A 16,360-nucleotide genomic window follows, 5' to 3' on the forward strand; every position below is an offset into this window, starting at 1 on the left:
TGCCTGTCTGTTCTTTAAAAAAAAAAGTGGTATGTTGATTCCTCCTGGTTTGGTATTTTATCAGTACAGCGTGTGTAGAATCCACAAACATGGATGCACCAATTGAATGTTTGTGTATTTGATGCAATCCTGATATCAGAACTGAGTGTTCCCTGTAACTGATGCAATCCTCACATCTTCACACTAACTTTTCCTCACACATCATGCCAAACAGCACGGGTCTGATGGCTGCGTGCTTTACGGCAAGCTGTTCCTTTAAGCTGCACTTTGTTCATGTCCATCACGCTGAAAGCTTTTTTTTTTTTTTTTTTTTTTTTTTTTTTTAAATTAAATAACCAAAACCAAACAATCTACATTTTGGAGATTTAGTTTCCATTAAATCTACCTTTCACCACTGGAATATGCTTTTTTTGGGTTCCAATAATTTAAGTCAAAAAGTGGAACTTTTCTAAATTCATTACAAAAAAGTGAAATATTTCAAATATTAATCTTGATTACGGCTTGCAGTTCATGAAGATCTCAAATGCACCTCAAAATATTAGAATAAAGAATTTATAATACAGAAATGTCGACCTTCTGAAAAGCATCTATAAATAAAAGTATAAGCAAAAATACAACTAATTAACCTGAATCCTGGGCTGACATACGAGTGCCTGATGGACACCTTTAACGTCTTTAAATGTGCAGAGCATTCACTGCATGAAATGGATTCGTTTGATAAATACACTATGGCCAAAAGTTTGTGGACACCTGACCATCACACCCATTTGTTCTTCCCCAAACTGTTGCAACAAAGTTGGAAGCTCACAATTATATACAATGCCTGGCCAAAAAAATGTAGTTGCACCACCTTTAGCTTTGATTACAGCGAGCATTCATCGTGGCATTGTATTCCAGCCAGAGTCGCGTTCATTTTTGGCTGAGATCTTGTATTGAGGACGGGAGAGTCGAACCACGCCGGGAAGACTCCTCCAGCACATCTCAAACACTTGCAATGGGGTTAAGGTCAGGACTCTGTGGTGGCCAATTCATGTGTGAAAATGATTCCTCATGCTCTCTGAGCTACTCCCAATCTGAGCCTGACGAATCTCGGCATTATCATCCTGCAATATGCCTGTGCTGTCAAGGAAGAAATTGATGGATAACCTGGTCATCCGTTACTTTCAGGTACTTGGTTGACTCCATTTTATTGCAGCATAACATCACAGAGCCTTGACCTGACCGTTAGAAGCAACCCCAGATCATAACACTGTCTCCAGAGACAGTAGGTTGTACAGTAGGCACTATGCATGATGGGTGCATCATTTCATGCGCTTCCCTTCTTACCCTGATTGTACCCATCGCATAGTGTAAATCTGAACTCATCAGACCACATGAACTTTTTCCATGGCTCCACAGTCCAGTCTTTACCCTCCCTAGCAAGGAGTCGTTTTAATCTGATTAGCCTCACACTGATTAGACCACACAGCACTTAAGTCCCAATTCTGTAAGTTCTCATCGCATTGTGTGTGTGGAAATGCTCGTACTTTCACTATTAAACACAGCCATGAGTTCTATTGTCCATTGTATTCATTTATTCATTTATTTTTTAACAATGTGACTTCACCAAGCGTATTAAAGATCACCATCATTCAGGATTTTGAACATTTCATTTTTCTGACCGTATTTCTTCCTCAAAGCTGACCTTTCACCACTCTCCTTCCAGGTGTTAATAATTCTTTGGACAGTTCTGAACCCAAATCCAGGGATTTCAGCAATCTCCTCAGATGTTTTCTTTGCTTGATGCAGGTCAATAATTTGCCCCTTCTGAAACACACTAACATCTTTTCCACGAGCAGGGGATACGTCTTCCGGCATGGGTGTTTAAGAAATGAGAAGCTACACACTGCATCAGTTAGGGTTAAAAGAATTGTTGCCAGCTGAAACGTATTAATCGCTGCAGTAATGATCCAATCATAGGCTCTTAACTATCTGCTTATTTAAATGCCAACAGTGACCCTTTTTTCGGCCAGGCAGTGTATCTGTCCATTACACCCAGATGTGGTTCTTCCTCAGACTGTTAGAAGCACACAGTTGTATAGGATGTCTCTGTGTGCTTTAGTATTACAGTTTCCCTTCACTGGAACCAAGAGGCCCAAACCTGTTCCAGCATAACCATGTCACTGTGCACAAAGCCAGCTCCATGAAGACGTGGTGTAGAAGAACTCAGTCGGCTGGCACAGAGCTCGAATTTGAACCCCACTGAGCATCTCTGGGATGAACTGGAACGCTGAGTGCACCTCAGACCTCCTTACCCAATGTCAATTGGGAATCAGATACTGATTCAGCGTTTCAGGGCAGCATTGGTCCAATTCTATTTCTGCTGTTTAATTCAACTCAATTTGATTTGTATAGCGCTTTTAGCAATGGACATTGTCTCAAAGCAGCTTTACAGAAACATATTAACACAGGATACAGATTTTAAGCGTGTGAATTTATCCCTATTGGGCGAGACGGTGGAGAGGCAAAACTCCCTAAGATGATCTGAGGAAGAAACCTTGAGAGGAACCAGACTCAGAAGGGAACCCGTCCTCATCTGGGTAACAGCGGATAGTGTGAAAGTGAAAGGAAAGTTCATTATGTTAACGACACACTGGACTGCTCAATTGTGTGACTTTATGATTCTTCTACTGTAATATTTGCGTTCAATTACAAATGTCAAAATTTCTCTCCTGAACAGTATATGTACATACTACATGTATAATAATTAGGTGGATCTGTCATTTAGTTTTAAACTGTGTGTGTGTGTGTGTGTTCGTGTTCTGCCTAGATCTGCCTTTTAGCGGTGCTGTCTCAGCTCCTGGCTGTTCACACTATGACCCTGCAAATGCCTAGAGATTTATCCCTCGAGACATAATTAATGCTCCACACACCATATTGGGCTTAAGGAAGAGCAGTTATTTTTAGTCCAGCTGGAGATGTACTGAAGGTTAAGGAGTTCATGCCTGAATGCCTGGAAGTCTTTTCACCTTTTCGTAAGTGAAGGTTTTCTTTCGTTTTTTTTGTTTGTTTGTTTGTTTTTTTTTGCACTTTTTAAATGCACAGCGAGCACCGAAGAGGTGAATTAGTGGTTAGGGTGTGGCTGAGCCTGCTCCGAGTTCTGTTAAATACACGAGCGTCAAAATGAATTTCATCAGAATGTACAAGATGCATATCATCATTAGACGTCGTGGTGTAGACGGTACATTCATGCAACAAAGAGTTACAGGAAAACACTGAGGCCATGCAAAAGACGACCACACGTCACAGCATCATACAACTATGTTTAATAAGATCTGCTTATTAGTACAGAAAAGGGGGGAAATAATGAAGGTGGGAACTACAAACTTGAAGCAAGTTGTAAGCAATAGCAGCATTGCCCTCCGTGTTTTTTTGTTTTGTTTTTAAATCACAGTTTAACTACAACATTAGACAAGCACAGGTCCAAGTCAACAATCTTAAAACCTTGTCATGATAGAACCTGTCATTAGTTATAAATTAAAACAGAACTTAGAAAAAGAAATCAATCTTTCATGTATATAGTTATATCTGTATATGGTTTTTTTTTTTTTGGTTTTTGTTTTTCACAACATGACCGAGTGGGCTGCAGCTCCACCCACGGAGAATGAGCATATGAAGCACAGGTGAATAAATAACTCCCCAAATCTAGTACAGGAAATATATAGACATCTACAGAGAGAGTGTGAAACAGTCGCCAGGACGCGGCTTCGCTTTCTCTTCTCCTCGTTCCTCAGCAGCTGTTCGGTGACATTATTCTACGTGAAGGTCCTTTTAGAACAAGGGTTACGAAATGAGTGCGGTGAGCTAATGATGAAATGATCAACAGTCGCCAGTGAGAGCAAAAATAACCGTTTCAGGAGGACGACATCAGGAGGTTAGTAGGCAAGCCTCGGATTAGTAAAAGACCAAAACAAATAGGTAGAAATAAGCAAGCTAGAGAGGACATTCTTGTCTTGATATTGGTGCAAAAGAGAGGACCACAACACCAGAGCTGGAGCATTTACTTCTTTTAAAAAAAAATAAAAAAAAAAAACCAACACAATTATAAATAAATAAATAAAATTAAAAATGATGAGGGGGGTGTTCTTTAAGATCGTAGCCAAAATGTTTACTTGTGAACTTGAACGAACTTGGGGAAACTGGTGGATCAGTTGCATATCTGAACGCTGACTGAGTTACAGTCACGGACTACATGCACACACAGCTACAATCACAATGGACTGTATGAAAATGAAAAACAAACACGGGGAAATATTTACTCAACTTTGATTAGAATGTCAGGGGCAGAGCGCAGGGCTGCATACAGCACGCTGATGGGTTAAAGAGCATTAAGCGGCTTGTTCAAGACCTCTACAATCTTTCCGTCACTAACGCCTGGGTCACACTACAGGATTCCCATCCATCCATCCTCTGTACTGCTTTTCCTACACAGTATTGCAGGGAGCCTGGAGCTCATCCCAGGGAACTCAGAGGACACTGTGGATGGGGTGCCAACCCATCGCAGGGCACAATCACACACCCATTCACACACTACGGATAATTTGGAAATACCAATCAGCCTACAACACACGTCTTTGGACTGGGGGAGGAAAGCAGGCTACCTGGAGGAAACCCCCGAAGCACATGCGAGAGGCGGGATTCAAACCCCCAACCCTGGGGCTGCGAGAAATGACAGACTGCACTAATTTTTGCACCAAAGATCCCAACTCTCAGAACCTGGGAATTTGCCGAATTTCTCATAACCACATATGACCTGCTGGATGATGATTTCTTTCAGCTGTCACTCACCCACGTCTTCAGGTCAGAGAAGTGGGTGTTGCCGTACATTCCAGGATGGGGAGTCGTAATTTTTTTGCATGTTTCAAATCTATGATATCACAGCACAGTTAAATGCTTATATCTAATTGGTCAGAAGGTTTTGGTTCATTTTATCTTGGCGCCAAAAAAAAAAAAAGCGTTTGTGCTATCGTCGGGAGAACGAGCTTGAATCCCAACAATGCCACAGCTATCTGTGGCCGAGAGTCAAGAGAGCGAAATTGGCTCGAGTTCTCTTGGTGCGAAGGACGGCATGACCCGTCGATCACAGTGACACTAGCCAATCGTTGCCATCTGTGAACTCGTGCAGATATCGGGTTCCTCGGAGTGTTCCGCTGCCCTTTGACACAGCAGGTCAACAGTTTGCAAAGATGCAGTTGGACTTCACCCTCTCTGCATGGTAGCTGGCGTGTGATTGAGGAGAGTAAGTTGGTGGATGGGGAATTGGCAAGAGCATATTTGGGGAGAAAACGGAAAACAATTTCATCCCGATTATCCTCTAGTGTGGCCCAGGATTAGCACAGAACCTTAACCACTGGCCTCTTATATACACCGAGTCCTGCTACAGATGGGGAAAATAATCTTCTACGGGGTATTTGTGAGTGAATGCTCTCAGAAAGTTGTTGTGACACTCTCCAGCCACAGCACGCTGCTTTAATTTCAGCACATCGTGGGCTTTTCAGTGGCAGTGATCGGAGTAGAAGTAGTTAAACATTCACCTCACATTCGCTCCTTTCTGCCATTTCGTTTTATTGCCCATTCAGTTGATACATTACGTCATTTTCCATTACCAAGCATCAATTCCTAGCTTTGAAATTTTTTCCCCCCTGACTTGAGATCATTGTCACACTAATGTTAGCAACATCAGCGAGTTAACACAAAGCTTCGCATTTCAAAAAATCTAGACACTAGTAACATTACAAAGGTTCTCAGCTTCATCAAATAAAATGAACAAAAAGAATTTTTTTTTTTTTAAAGAATTAGCATCATAAAATTAATTTATTCCAAGTAAAAATACAAAATAATATTAACGACATTGACCAGATATGAAAGTCTCCCCCAGAAATAGCCAATATTAATGGTTGAGAAATAAGTCTGTAAAAGAAATATGAAATAAAAAAAAAAGAAGAAAAAAAATATGTAAATGTTTTAATTCCTTTCTTTTTTTGCAAAAAATCTCTAAAAATAATGAAAAATTTCTCAGTATAAAGGCTACATTACCACTGGAAGGTACTAGCATGTAGAGTAGGTAAATACACAGTAGAAAATGATTTTAGTGAATCACAATGCTTGCAATGAAAATAAATCTGCAATAAAGATTTATGCCTCTTTTTCTTTTCTTTTTTTTTTCTTTTTTACAAACAGTACAAACAGTATTGCACATTACAACAAAGAATCGAGGTTATAGCCTTAAAAAAAAAAAAAATGGGACTAATTCAAGTCTTAGGTGAATAGAAGGCCACCACGCTGCTGATGCACCTTGGGGGCTTTTGATCAAGTTACAGCCGAAACTGTTCGGATCTTTGTGTGTTTTTTTTTTTTTTAATTAAAAAAAAACAACAACAAACAAATAATAAAAAAAAATTCTTTCGTTTTTCTCCATTTAATCAAGAACCATCAAAGATCAGTTTAGCTTAAATTAGGTCAGGTTAACAAAGTAGGGCAATTTGCTTTTACAAAACAAATGGGCTACACTTAAACATAAAAAAGCTTTTTGTTTAAAAAAAAAAAAAAAAAATCACAAACAAACAAACAAAAAAATTTCTTTCACTGGTCAGTAAATGACTGATTATAAACATACAAAACCAAGGGAAATATCGTCAGTTGACTTTTTAAGCACCTAATGGATGTCCATGTTTTTTTTTTTGTTTTTTGTTTTTTTTTTCTTTCTGGAGTAAGATGTTGTATGAACTTTTTTTTTCTTTTTTAACACTGTGGCGTGCAGTTGGCGAATCTCTCTCTCTCTCTCTCTCTCTCTCCCCGTTTACGCCGTGTTAAGGTCGTCTCTACTTCAGCTGACTCTTACTCTATTAAAGTTATAAAGCTCTAGCTCCTTCAGTTGCTTTTTTATCATTTTTTTTTCTCAAAAAAATAAAATTAAACATAAAGGCAAATCAACATGACAAAAATAAAATTAACCATCTGTTAAATCATTTTCTTGCAAATTTAAATTAATATATATTTTGTATTTGAATAAACTTACTTAGAAAATATTGATTTCTCTCCTATTATATTTCAAAATTGAGGTATTGCAAAAGATCACATCAGTCAGAAAGCACACATTTTCTATTTTTTCTCTCTCTCTCTCTCTCGCTTGCGCTCTCTCAACAAAAAAAATAGCTGACTGATAGCTAACCATCTAGATACAAAGAGTAGTGCATAACAAATGTCTATTACAGAAAAGGAACAGATCTAGAAAACCCTTCTGGGTTGGGAAGGAAATATCACAAACCCCCCAGAATTCACGTCCATAAGGATCCTCATTGCTATTCATGATTAGTTTTCTGCTGTTTTTTTTTTGTTTGTTTTTTTACCATCAGTAAAAAAAAGTAGCTCTTGTTTTACGTAATTTTTTTTTTCTTCCAAAAGCGAACAAAGTGTTCCATCCTAAAGGTGACTGTTTAGGATTAAAAACCCGAGCCACGGTTGCTGCGGCCTTTTCCGGCGTGATGAATGTCACTACGGGAAAACGGGGTGGGATCATCTACCATTCGCTCCGTGAAACACCGAGCTCGGGACTGTCACGGGCTCGTAAAACCCTGTCTCGCTCTTAAACGCATCACATCAGCAGCCAATACTTGTGTTCTCCTAAACTCCCACTCGTCCTCTCTCAAGCCCATAGTCTTAAAAAAATATCCACCATCATTATTAGCAGGTTGGTTCTATTCTTCAAGCTTTGCAGGAAAATCTGTGTATATAGAGATATATAGATATATAAATGCAGCGAGCACACAATGTTCTGGTGATGTTAATCCAATGTGCTGCAGTCACACTGTCGGAACTCTTTATGTGGGTCTTTGCGGGGGAAAAACACACGTCACTGCAGTATTTTTTTTTTGTCTTTTAGTCACTTCACTAGTCAGGCAGAAGCGTCGAGGCCTGACGTGGTATTAGTTCTAGTGAATGGTGTTGGTAGTTTTTAGGAAAGGGGCTAGTTTTTATACATCCTGTGTGAGTGAGAACTATCAAAGGTGGGTGTGTGTGTGTGTGTGTGTGTGTGTGTGTGTGTGTGTGTGTGTACGAAACAGAGGGACACGGAAGATGTATGTATGTATGTATGTATGCGAGTGAGTGTTTCTGTGTACTGTATACACTGGTTATGAAGTTTTCACAGGACTTGTTAGACATCAAGAACAGTTAAAGCGAATCACAGTTCTAGGCATATACTCAAACCTAACTACATACCGTATAAAAAAATTGCACAATTATATTAACAAATTACTGAAAAAAGAAAAATGTTCTTCACCTACTAGAGACAGCTTGTTTGAAGGCTTATTCTACATCTAGGCCTTTTAAATCAGAACTGCGATTTAGTCGTCTGTTCTCGCTTTTAGCTTTCGGCATGATACGATCAGCGAGATCGAGCGAGACGGGCTTTCCTCTCGCGACGTCTCCGTCTCCGTCTCCTGCGCGCTTTCCTGCCCTGTGTCCTCGTCTACCATGTGCAAAGTGGGCCAAGATGAATAATAGACTCGATACTGAAAATTCTATTGCATGCAGAGACCTGATTCGGAGAACCATGCAGTTCAGGGGCGAGCACAGACCGCGCCGAGGCCGACGCTCGTTCTCATGCCGGCCTGCTCACCTCCCGACCAGGCGCCCTAACCGATTCTCATCCACTTCCCAGCCTGAATAAAGTACTATGGTATACAACTATATACCATGGATTTAGCAGCAAAAGCTATTGCAGCATTACATGTACATAACACTAAAAAATAATATTATTAAAAAAATAAAAAAGGCCTAAAAATGATAAGCGAAGGAAACAAAATCTGATTGTGCACATGAGGTATTAAATGAACTGTTGAGAGCGAATACAATAGGTGTGTTCGAATTTTAGATTCATTTATGATTGGTTTGTTTTTTTAAAATTTTTTTATTTTACCCTTAATAAAGGTTGATTTTCACCTTTGGTAATTTTGTTCCCTCACATTTTCTACTTGGGGCAATGATATAAGTTTTCTGAAAACAAGTGCATGCGCCTTTAAAAAAAAAAAAAAAAAGAAAATTAAATAAAATAAAAATAAAAAAGGAATTATCTATGCGTATATATATTTATAGATTACAAAACCAAAAATATAATCATTTTTTTAAATATATATATGTGTGTGCGCGTGTGTGTGTGTGTGTGTGTGTGTGTGTGTGTAGTCTCACTCTTGTCTAAATGATGTCCTATTGGGAAACACTGACTGACTAGAGGAAATTGAAGTAAACTTGAAAAAAAGAACAGTATTGTCATGACCTAGCTAACATCAAGTGTGTACATGTGTGCCAAAGTGCAAATTTCTGAGCAGAAAGACTCAAAATTCTTATTCGACTGAATGTTCATTAGCAGAGAGTATGGTGGACAAAGATATTAAGAGCTGTGCATTTTTTTTTTTTTTTTGTTTAAAAGAAAGGATAAAAGAAGACCCATGTTATCTTCGGTTGTAGTTGTGATGGTGGTGATGGTGGTAGTTAGTTGGTTGGAGGGGGATGATGGGAGTGAAGAAGTGAGGGAGGGAGGTTACTCCTCCATCAGCTCCAGCGGAAGGAGACATGGCGTGGTCGGTCTCCTCCCTCCTTCACCAGCGGTTTGTGGAACTCACGGCCGGCGCGCGAGTGGATGCTGGCCCAGCAGTACTCACAGTAGTACTGCAGGCACGTGACGTTGGCACAGAAGAACGGGGCGAACTTGCCTCCACAGCGCGCTCCCTGGCACTCGTCACACATCTGATCGTCCAGCACGTACGGCTTCACCTCCACCTGCAGACGCGGGACGTAACGTGAGATTTGCACTAAGCAGCAGAGAGCAGGTTAAAAAGAAACAGGTATATACTGTGAGGAATCTGTGCTCATAAATGCTGCTTCAAACCAAAAAAAAATTATATTTCTACATGACGTTTTCCAGTCATGCTCGTTTCTTCCCTGTTTCACATTTTCACCACACTGCCAGAGCACTGCATATCCAGCAAATTCATGAAAGTTCCAGAACGCTAAGATTTAACTTAAATGTTGGCATCGGAGTACAGTTAAAAATAATTATTATAATGATTTATTAATTATTGATTAATAACAACAATAAGAAGAAAACAATAGGGGCCATCGCCCATTCTGGGCTTGTCCCCTAATAATGCAATTAAACAAACAAACTAATCAATTAATTAAATAGTAAATATCCCACATAACTCAATGGCAGAAAATATCCATCCATCCAGCCATCTATTTTCTGTACTGTTTATCCTACACAGGGTTGCGGGGAGCCTGGAGCCCATCCCAGGGAACTCGGGGCACAAGGAGGGGGACCCTAGACTGGATGCCAAACCATCGCAGGGCGCAATCGCACACACAGTACACTGACCATTTGGAAATGCCAATCAAGCTACAACGCATGTCTTTCACTGGGGGAGGAAACCGGAGTACCCGGAATAGGAGCGCGCACACGCACACACACACACACGCACACACACACACACACACACACACACACACACACACGGCAGAGGCGGGATTCAAACCCCCAACCACTAAGCCACCGTGCCCTCCATGGAAGAAGATATGAAATACAAGAAGAAAAAAAATAACTCATTAAAATAAGAAATTCAAATTATTATTACTACATGTGTTTTCAAAGAGGACATATTTCCCAGTAAAGTATTTCCCCATTGTTGCTCTGTTTCTTCATTTACTTATAACTTACAATAATAACAATTCAAACAATGTAATTTTGATGAATCAAAACTTTTAATGAAGCATTTTCCCCACTTTTTCATAAACAGCCATTTAGTCCATTTGATTTAGGCACAAATGGGAATTCCATAGCAGGCGTCCCTGTCTCACTATTTTGATGTAGAACATATCAAAATATAGATATATCGGATCTATATTTATCTAAAACAGTACTTGTGAAGTTATGGTTTGATTTTGTCCTTCGGTCAGATGAATGAAACTTTCTGGGTTTCTGAATCCGTTCATCCTCCAGAATTGATTTTTCCCCCCTTCACTTATTGTTTCATATCATCGGTTCTTTTGTTCAGCTGAATTCAATTTTCCAGCTGAAAACTTGCTAGGCATAAACTTTCTTTATGTTACATGTCACAAGTGATTGTTACAAGTGTTTTCTGTAGTAGGGCTGGACAATATGTCAAAACAGCACAAAAACACATTGTAATGAAAATAGCCAATATGAATGACGATATTAAAGGTTTTGCTAACAAAAAACCAAACCAGTCGAGTCACAAAATCAAAACTGTAAGCGCAAACATTTTTTATTCTAGGTATAAAAAGTATTTAACAACTATGAAATAGATTTGAACATCTAATCCGCTTCATGTTACAAGTACTAACAATACCCGAAGTTAAGTTCTCATTACATCGTCCTCCTCAGGATGTAACTGGATACGGCTTCTATGTGCGCCAAGACAAAGTGATCACTTTAAGCAGGTTTCCCCTTTAAAATGTTCTGCACGTCCACGTTTAAGGAAAGACTAAAGTTTGAACAACTGCACTACACTGCTGGATAAATTAATAAATAAAACGGATTTTTTAATGTTTACAGAAAACTATTAGTGTGTGTGAAGCCCTTTTTTTTTTTTTTTTTTTTGCTGTTATACCACGTTAACAGTCTGTAACCCAAATCCCTCCAAAATTACAGGCTCGGACACCAAAAAACTATTAGTGCCAACACTGATTCCCAGACCTAAACCTGAAACCGTGCTTCAGTGTCCCCATCACTCGGCCAAATGAAATGTCACGCTCACCTTTATGACACACAGCTGCAAAAGTAATTACACCCAGCCTTTCCTTAAATATCACACCTCAAAGAGCAAATCCAGCCTCTCGCTGACGCATCAAAACCACCAAACAGAAATAAGTGAGGAAAAAGTTGAGGAGATGCAGACTGTAAAGTGAGGCCAGTGCGACACACTCAGCAGGAGCCACAAATAAAACACGAGCGTGAGAAACTGAATGTACTGTAGGATGAAAGCAAGTTGTTTTGGTGGAAAGCCAGAATTCAGTGTAAATGAGCACAATAGTACATGCTAAAAAAGACCAGAAGGCGATCAGATTCTCTCTTTCTCTCCGTCTCTCTCACACACACGCACACACACACAGAGTTCCAAATCACTCTGTCCAGTCAGGCAGACTGCCAGTCTTCATCTGCACACCATCAGCTCTGTCCTATAGGAGAACACACTTAAAATAGAAAACAGCTCCACTGCATATGCTATAATTAGCCTGAATGTGTGTGCGTGTGTGTGTGTGTCTGGGTGTTTGTGTATGTGTGTTTGTGTGCATCTTCAAATGGTTGTCAGGAATCCAGAAGCCGATGGTCAAACTGATTACATGCCTGTTTCATGCTTTCCATTCGTAATGCTGGAGTAGGAAATGATTGTGAGCTGACGAGAGTGTACCAGAAGCCTGAATAAGTGCCTGGAACTTTGTCTGGGATCATCTATAAACTCTAAACTACACACACAAACAAATACAGGGCCAAGGAGTTACCAGGATTAGAGTGCAGGGCCACGCTCCCTCAGCAGGGCCACGCTCACTCAGCAGGGCCACATCAGCCATGACAGTAATGTCATTAATGTAATAGAATTTTTTAAAAATCAGTAAGTAAAAATGACAAATGGTGCCTTAAATACACTACAGCTGATGATCAGTACTCATACACCAAAACTGCACAATCATTTTGGTTCTCTGAGACCTGCAACTGGCTTGTAGTGGGTTTGTTACGCTGAACCTTGAATGTGTGTTCGAAATTTTGGGATGGGAGTTTGTGAGTGAGGCACAAAAGAACATCGTCTGAGCCATTTAACCCTGTCACTGGAACATGATCTATTGAGAAGCACTGACTTCAGCACACCAGACCAAGGGAGGAAAGGATAGCAGGAAGGAAAGGAAGGAAATAAGGAAAGAAAACGAGGAAAGAAGCAAGGAGAGAAAAGAAGTAAGGGACATAAAGGGAAAAAAAGAAAGGAGAAAAGAAAAAGAAAGACAGAAGGAAAGAACAAAAGAAAAGGAAGAAAGGAAGGAAGAAAGAAATGAGAAAGAAAGAGGAAGGAAGGAAGGAAACGAATGAAATAAGGAAAGAAAATGAGGAAAAGGAAAATGGAAAGAAGAAAAGAAGAGGGAGAAAGAAAGGAAGGAAAAAAGAAATAAGAAAAAGAGGAAGGAAGGAAATTATAGAAAGAACAAAAGAAAAGGAAATAAAGAAAGGAGAAAGAAAGAAAGAAATGAGAGAGGATGAAAGAATGAAGACAAGAACTTATAGAAGGGAAGGAAAATGGAAAGAGAGGAGAAAAGAACAAAAGAAATAAGCAGAAGGAAGGAAGGAAGGAAGGATGTATGGATTACAGGTGTCGGTGAGAGTGGATATAAAGGCAGCTTGAGGATGGAGGATGGAGAATGTAAGCACACTGACGGGGGTGATGTGCAGAAACAGATATAATACACTGTGGTGCTGTTAGTGCAGCTTTATGCTGGTTCATGAGTAAGATTCCTTCTGTACTGATTCCACTGTAACACCCAGAACATGAACTCTGTGTTGCATGCAAAATAAATAAATAAATAAATAAATAAATAAATAAATAGCACTTTCACATTATACCAGGGTGCAGCTGCCATATGTCAGCTTAAAGCAGCCCTGACCGCACGTTTCAGATACACCTGGAAGCGTGCAGAGGTGTGCGAAATTTACTTCGTAGAAAAGCAGCATATAACACACATGCACTTACCCGCTTGTCGATGTCGTTGTGCTGCAACTGGACGAATCGAGCACTGATGGCAGCGATGTAGCTCTGCTGGTTAGAGAAGGCCACTCGACCTGCTCCTTTAGGATACTTCAGCTCAGGGTCAGTATCAATGCCAGCATAGCACACACCTCCATACAGCCGGTCCATAATCATCGCCAACTCCACTACACAGACACACACAGACAGAGAGTGAGAGAGAGACAGAAACCAAAAGAGAGTTACATATAACAAATTAAAAAGTTTAAAAGAACTTGGTTTACTTCATTTTAGGTTATGGAAGCACATAATATTGACAGAATTTTGAGGTACTGAATATAGAGACACATCTGGAGAAAATCTGAATTCGTCCCCTCACCTGCGCGCAGAGGTCGAGGGACTCCTCCCACAAAGATGGTCTTGCGAGGGTCCAGAGGCTGTGAGCCGTCCATCACAAAGTCACTGTCACTCAGATTCCACGGGCGGATCTGGACCTGAACAACAGACAGTCTGTACTGAGTCTCAACCTCATAAAACAAACCGTTTCTGAAGGAGTGTCACTGTGAATGAGCAGTCAGTGACCTGTTCATGATCAGACTCTTCAAGCGTCCTTGCATGTCTAAGTGCTATGGGGAAGTAAGTAAAACGTAGACAGCTGTGCACTGACGCCAAGAGTGTTACACGCATCATCACGCACAAACCAAAGGAAAACTACCCAGCTGATATTTACACCAACAAACAAACTAACTAACTAACAAACAAACTAACTGAAACAAAATAAAAACCGTAAAAGGTTTATACGTAAACTGTTACAGTAAAGAGGTTTATAAGAACACTAGGTTATCTATAGGATTTCCTCTTAAAAACATTTTTAGCTTATTTACAGATGTAAAATGATTTTAACGCACTGGTTTGTCTTTAATGGTGGGGCTGGAGACACACAAGTAGAGTTTTCCATCTTCCTCAATGCAGGCATCGATGAGGGCCTGAACTGAACTCTCTTCCTGGAAAAGCAGGAAGGCATAACCTGTATGAGAACAAGAGAGAGACAGAGAGAGACAGAGAGACAGAGACACACAGACAGAAAGAAAGAAAGAAAGAGAGAGAGAGAGAGAGAGAGAGAGAGAGAGAGAGAGAGATATGACTCAGTCAACTGTGGACAGCAGAAAGTCAGTAAGATAAGTTAGGGGTCAGATAAGTCTCTATCAGTGGTAACGCGTGTGACACATTAAACAAAGCCCAGCTGTAGTTATTATTACTAATAACAGGCAAATAATCTATAAGCAAATAAAAATGCACATTTCATTTAAAACATGAAAACAAATAATACAGTTGCAATCAAAATTATCGAACCCCTATTGCAAATCAGGTTTATTGTCAAACTTTACAGACTTTCAGCTGTTTGCATTGAACAAATCAAACAAAAGCAATTGAAATAGTTCAACACAGTGAATGCTTCAAGTGGTTTCCCCACATTCAACTGTAAATGCAACTTATAATGACTTCTCCAGTTTCAAAATGATTTAATCCCTTCATGGCAAGCATCTTTAGTACTTAGTAGAGCACTCTTTTACTGTTATGACCTGCTGCGAATGAGGTGCATAGCTTCTAGCAGCATTCCTGAGGAATCTAAGCCCATTCCTCATGAGCAATGGCCTCCAGTTCAGTAATATTCTTGGGTTTGTGTGCTGCAACCGGCTTCTTGAAATCCCACCAGAGATTTTCTATGAGAGTTCAAGTCAGGTGACTGTGATGGCCCTGTAGAATCTTCCAGGACTTGTTCTGCAACCAAGCCTTGGTGGAATTTGAGGTTTGCTTTGGATCATTGTCTTGTTGGAAGGTCCAATGACGCCAAAGATTCAGCTTCCTCACAGACAGCATGAAGTTTTCTCCTAGGATTTCCTGATACTTCAATGAATCCATCTTGCCTTCCACGTGCTGCAGGTTTCCAGTGCCAGAGGATGCAAAGCAGCCCCAGAGCATCACCGAGCCACCACCATGCTTGACTGTGGACAGAGTGTTCTTTCTTCATTCCTCTTTCTCCAGACACACCTCTGCTCCATCGTGCTGAAAAGTTCCAGTTTTGCTTTATTGCTCCACAGAACAGAATCCCAAAATTTCTGTGGCTTATTTATATGATTTTGAGCGACTTTTCTTCTGCTTTTGGGTCAGTAGTGATGCACGTCTTGGAGTTCTGGCATTGAAACCTTCTGCGTTTAGTACATGCCTTACTGTGCTCGCTGAAACCTCAGTGCCTGTTGCCACCAATATTTGCTTCAGGTCTTTTGCAATCACTTTTTTTCACACGGTTTTTCACAACCGGCCTTCTCAGAAATCCGCTTGCAGCCGTTGATAGCTTCCTATTTTTTTTTCCTGCTTTCTTTATATGCTGCTTTCCTTAATGACATACAAACAGTTTTTCTATACCAATTAATTTTGTGCTTGAAAACAAATGTTTGGGAATCTAAAACGTTTTTTGTACCGACTCGACAAAACAAAGTTATAAAAAAAAAAGTTATATTTGTTATTTAATAAAGTTTTTAGTAAAAAAAAAAATAGGGTGCCTAAGACTT

General features: G+C 40.0%; 1 protein-coding gene across 8 annotated transcripts in view; it reads right to left on the reverse strand.

Annotated features, from left to right (window-relative positions):
• Positions 1-6,382: 6,382 nt before the first annotated feature.
• cpeb3 (cytoplasmic polyadenylation element binding protein 3) overlaps positions 6,383-16,360 on the reverse strand; it is a 59,586-nt gene continuing 49,608 nt past the window's right edge. For all 8 annotated transcript variants that reach the window (XM_053621697.1, XM_053621699.1, XM_053621698.1 and 5 more), the window contains 4 exons: positions 14,696-14,814; positions 14,167-14,281; positions 13,794-13,975; positions 6,383-9,819 (listed from right to left, as the gene is read on the reverse strand). In XM_053621697.1, coding sequence (XP_053477672.1) covers positions 9,592-9,819; positions 13,794-13,975; positions 14,167-14,281; positions 14,696-14,814 — 644 coding nt within the window. In that variant the 3' untranslated portion in view covers positions 6,383-9,591. The remainder of the gene's footprint in view (positions 9,820-13,793; positions 13,976-14,166; positions 14,282-14,695; positions 14,815-16,360) is intronic.

This window comes from Ictalurus furcatus, chromosome 3 (genome assembly GCF_023375685.1).
Source record: "Ictalurus furcatus strain D&B chromosome 3, Billie_1.0, whole genome shotgun sequence".
Classification (NCBI taxonomy): Eukaryota; Metazoa; Chordata; class Actinopteri; order Siluriformes; family Ictaluridae; genus Ictalurus; species Ictalurus furcatus.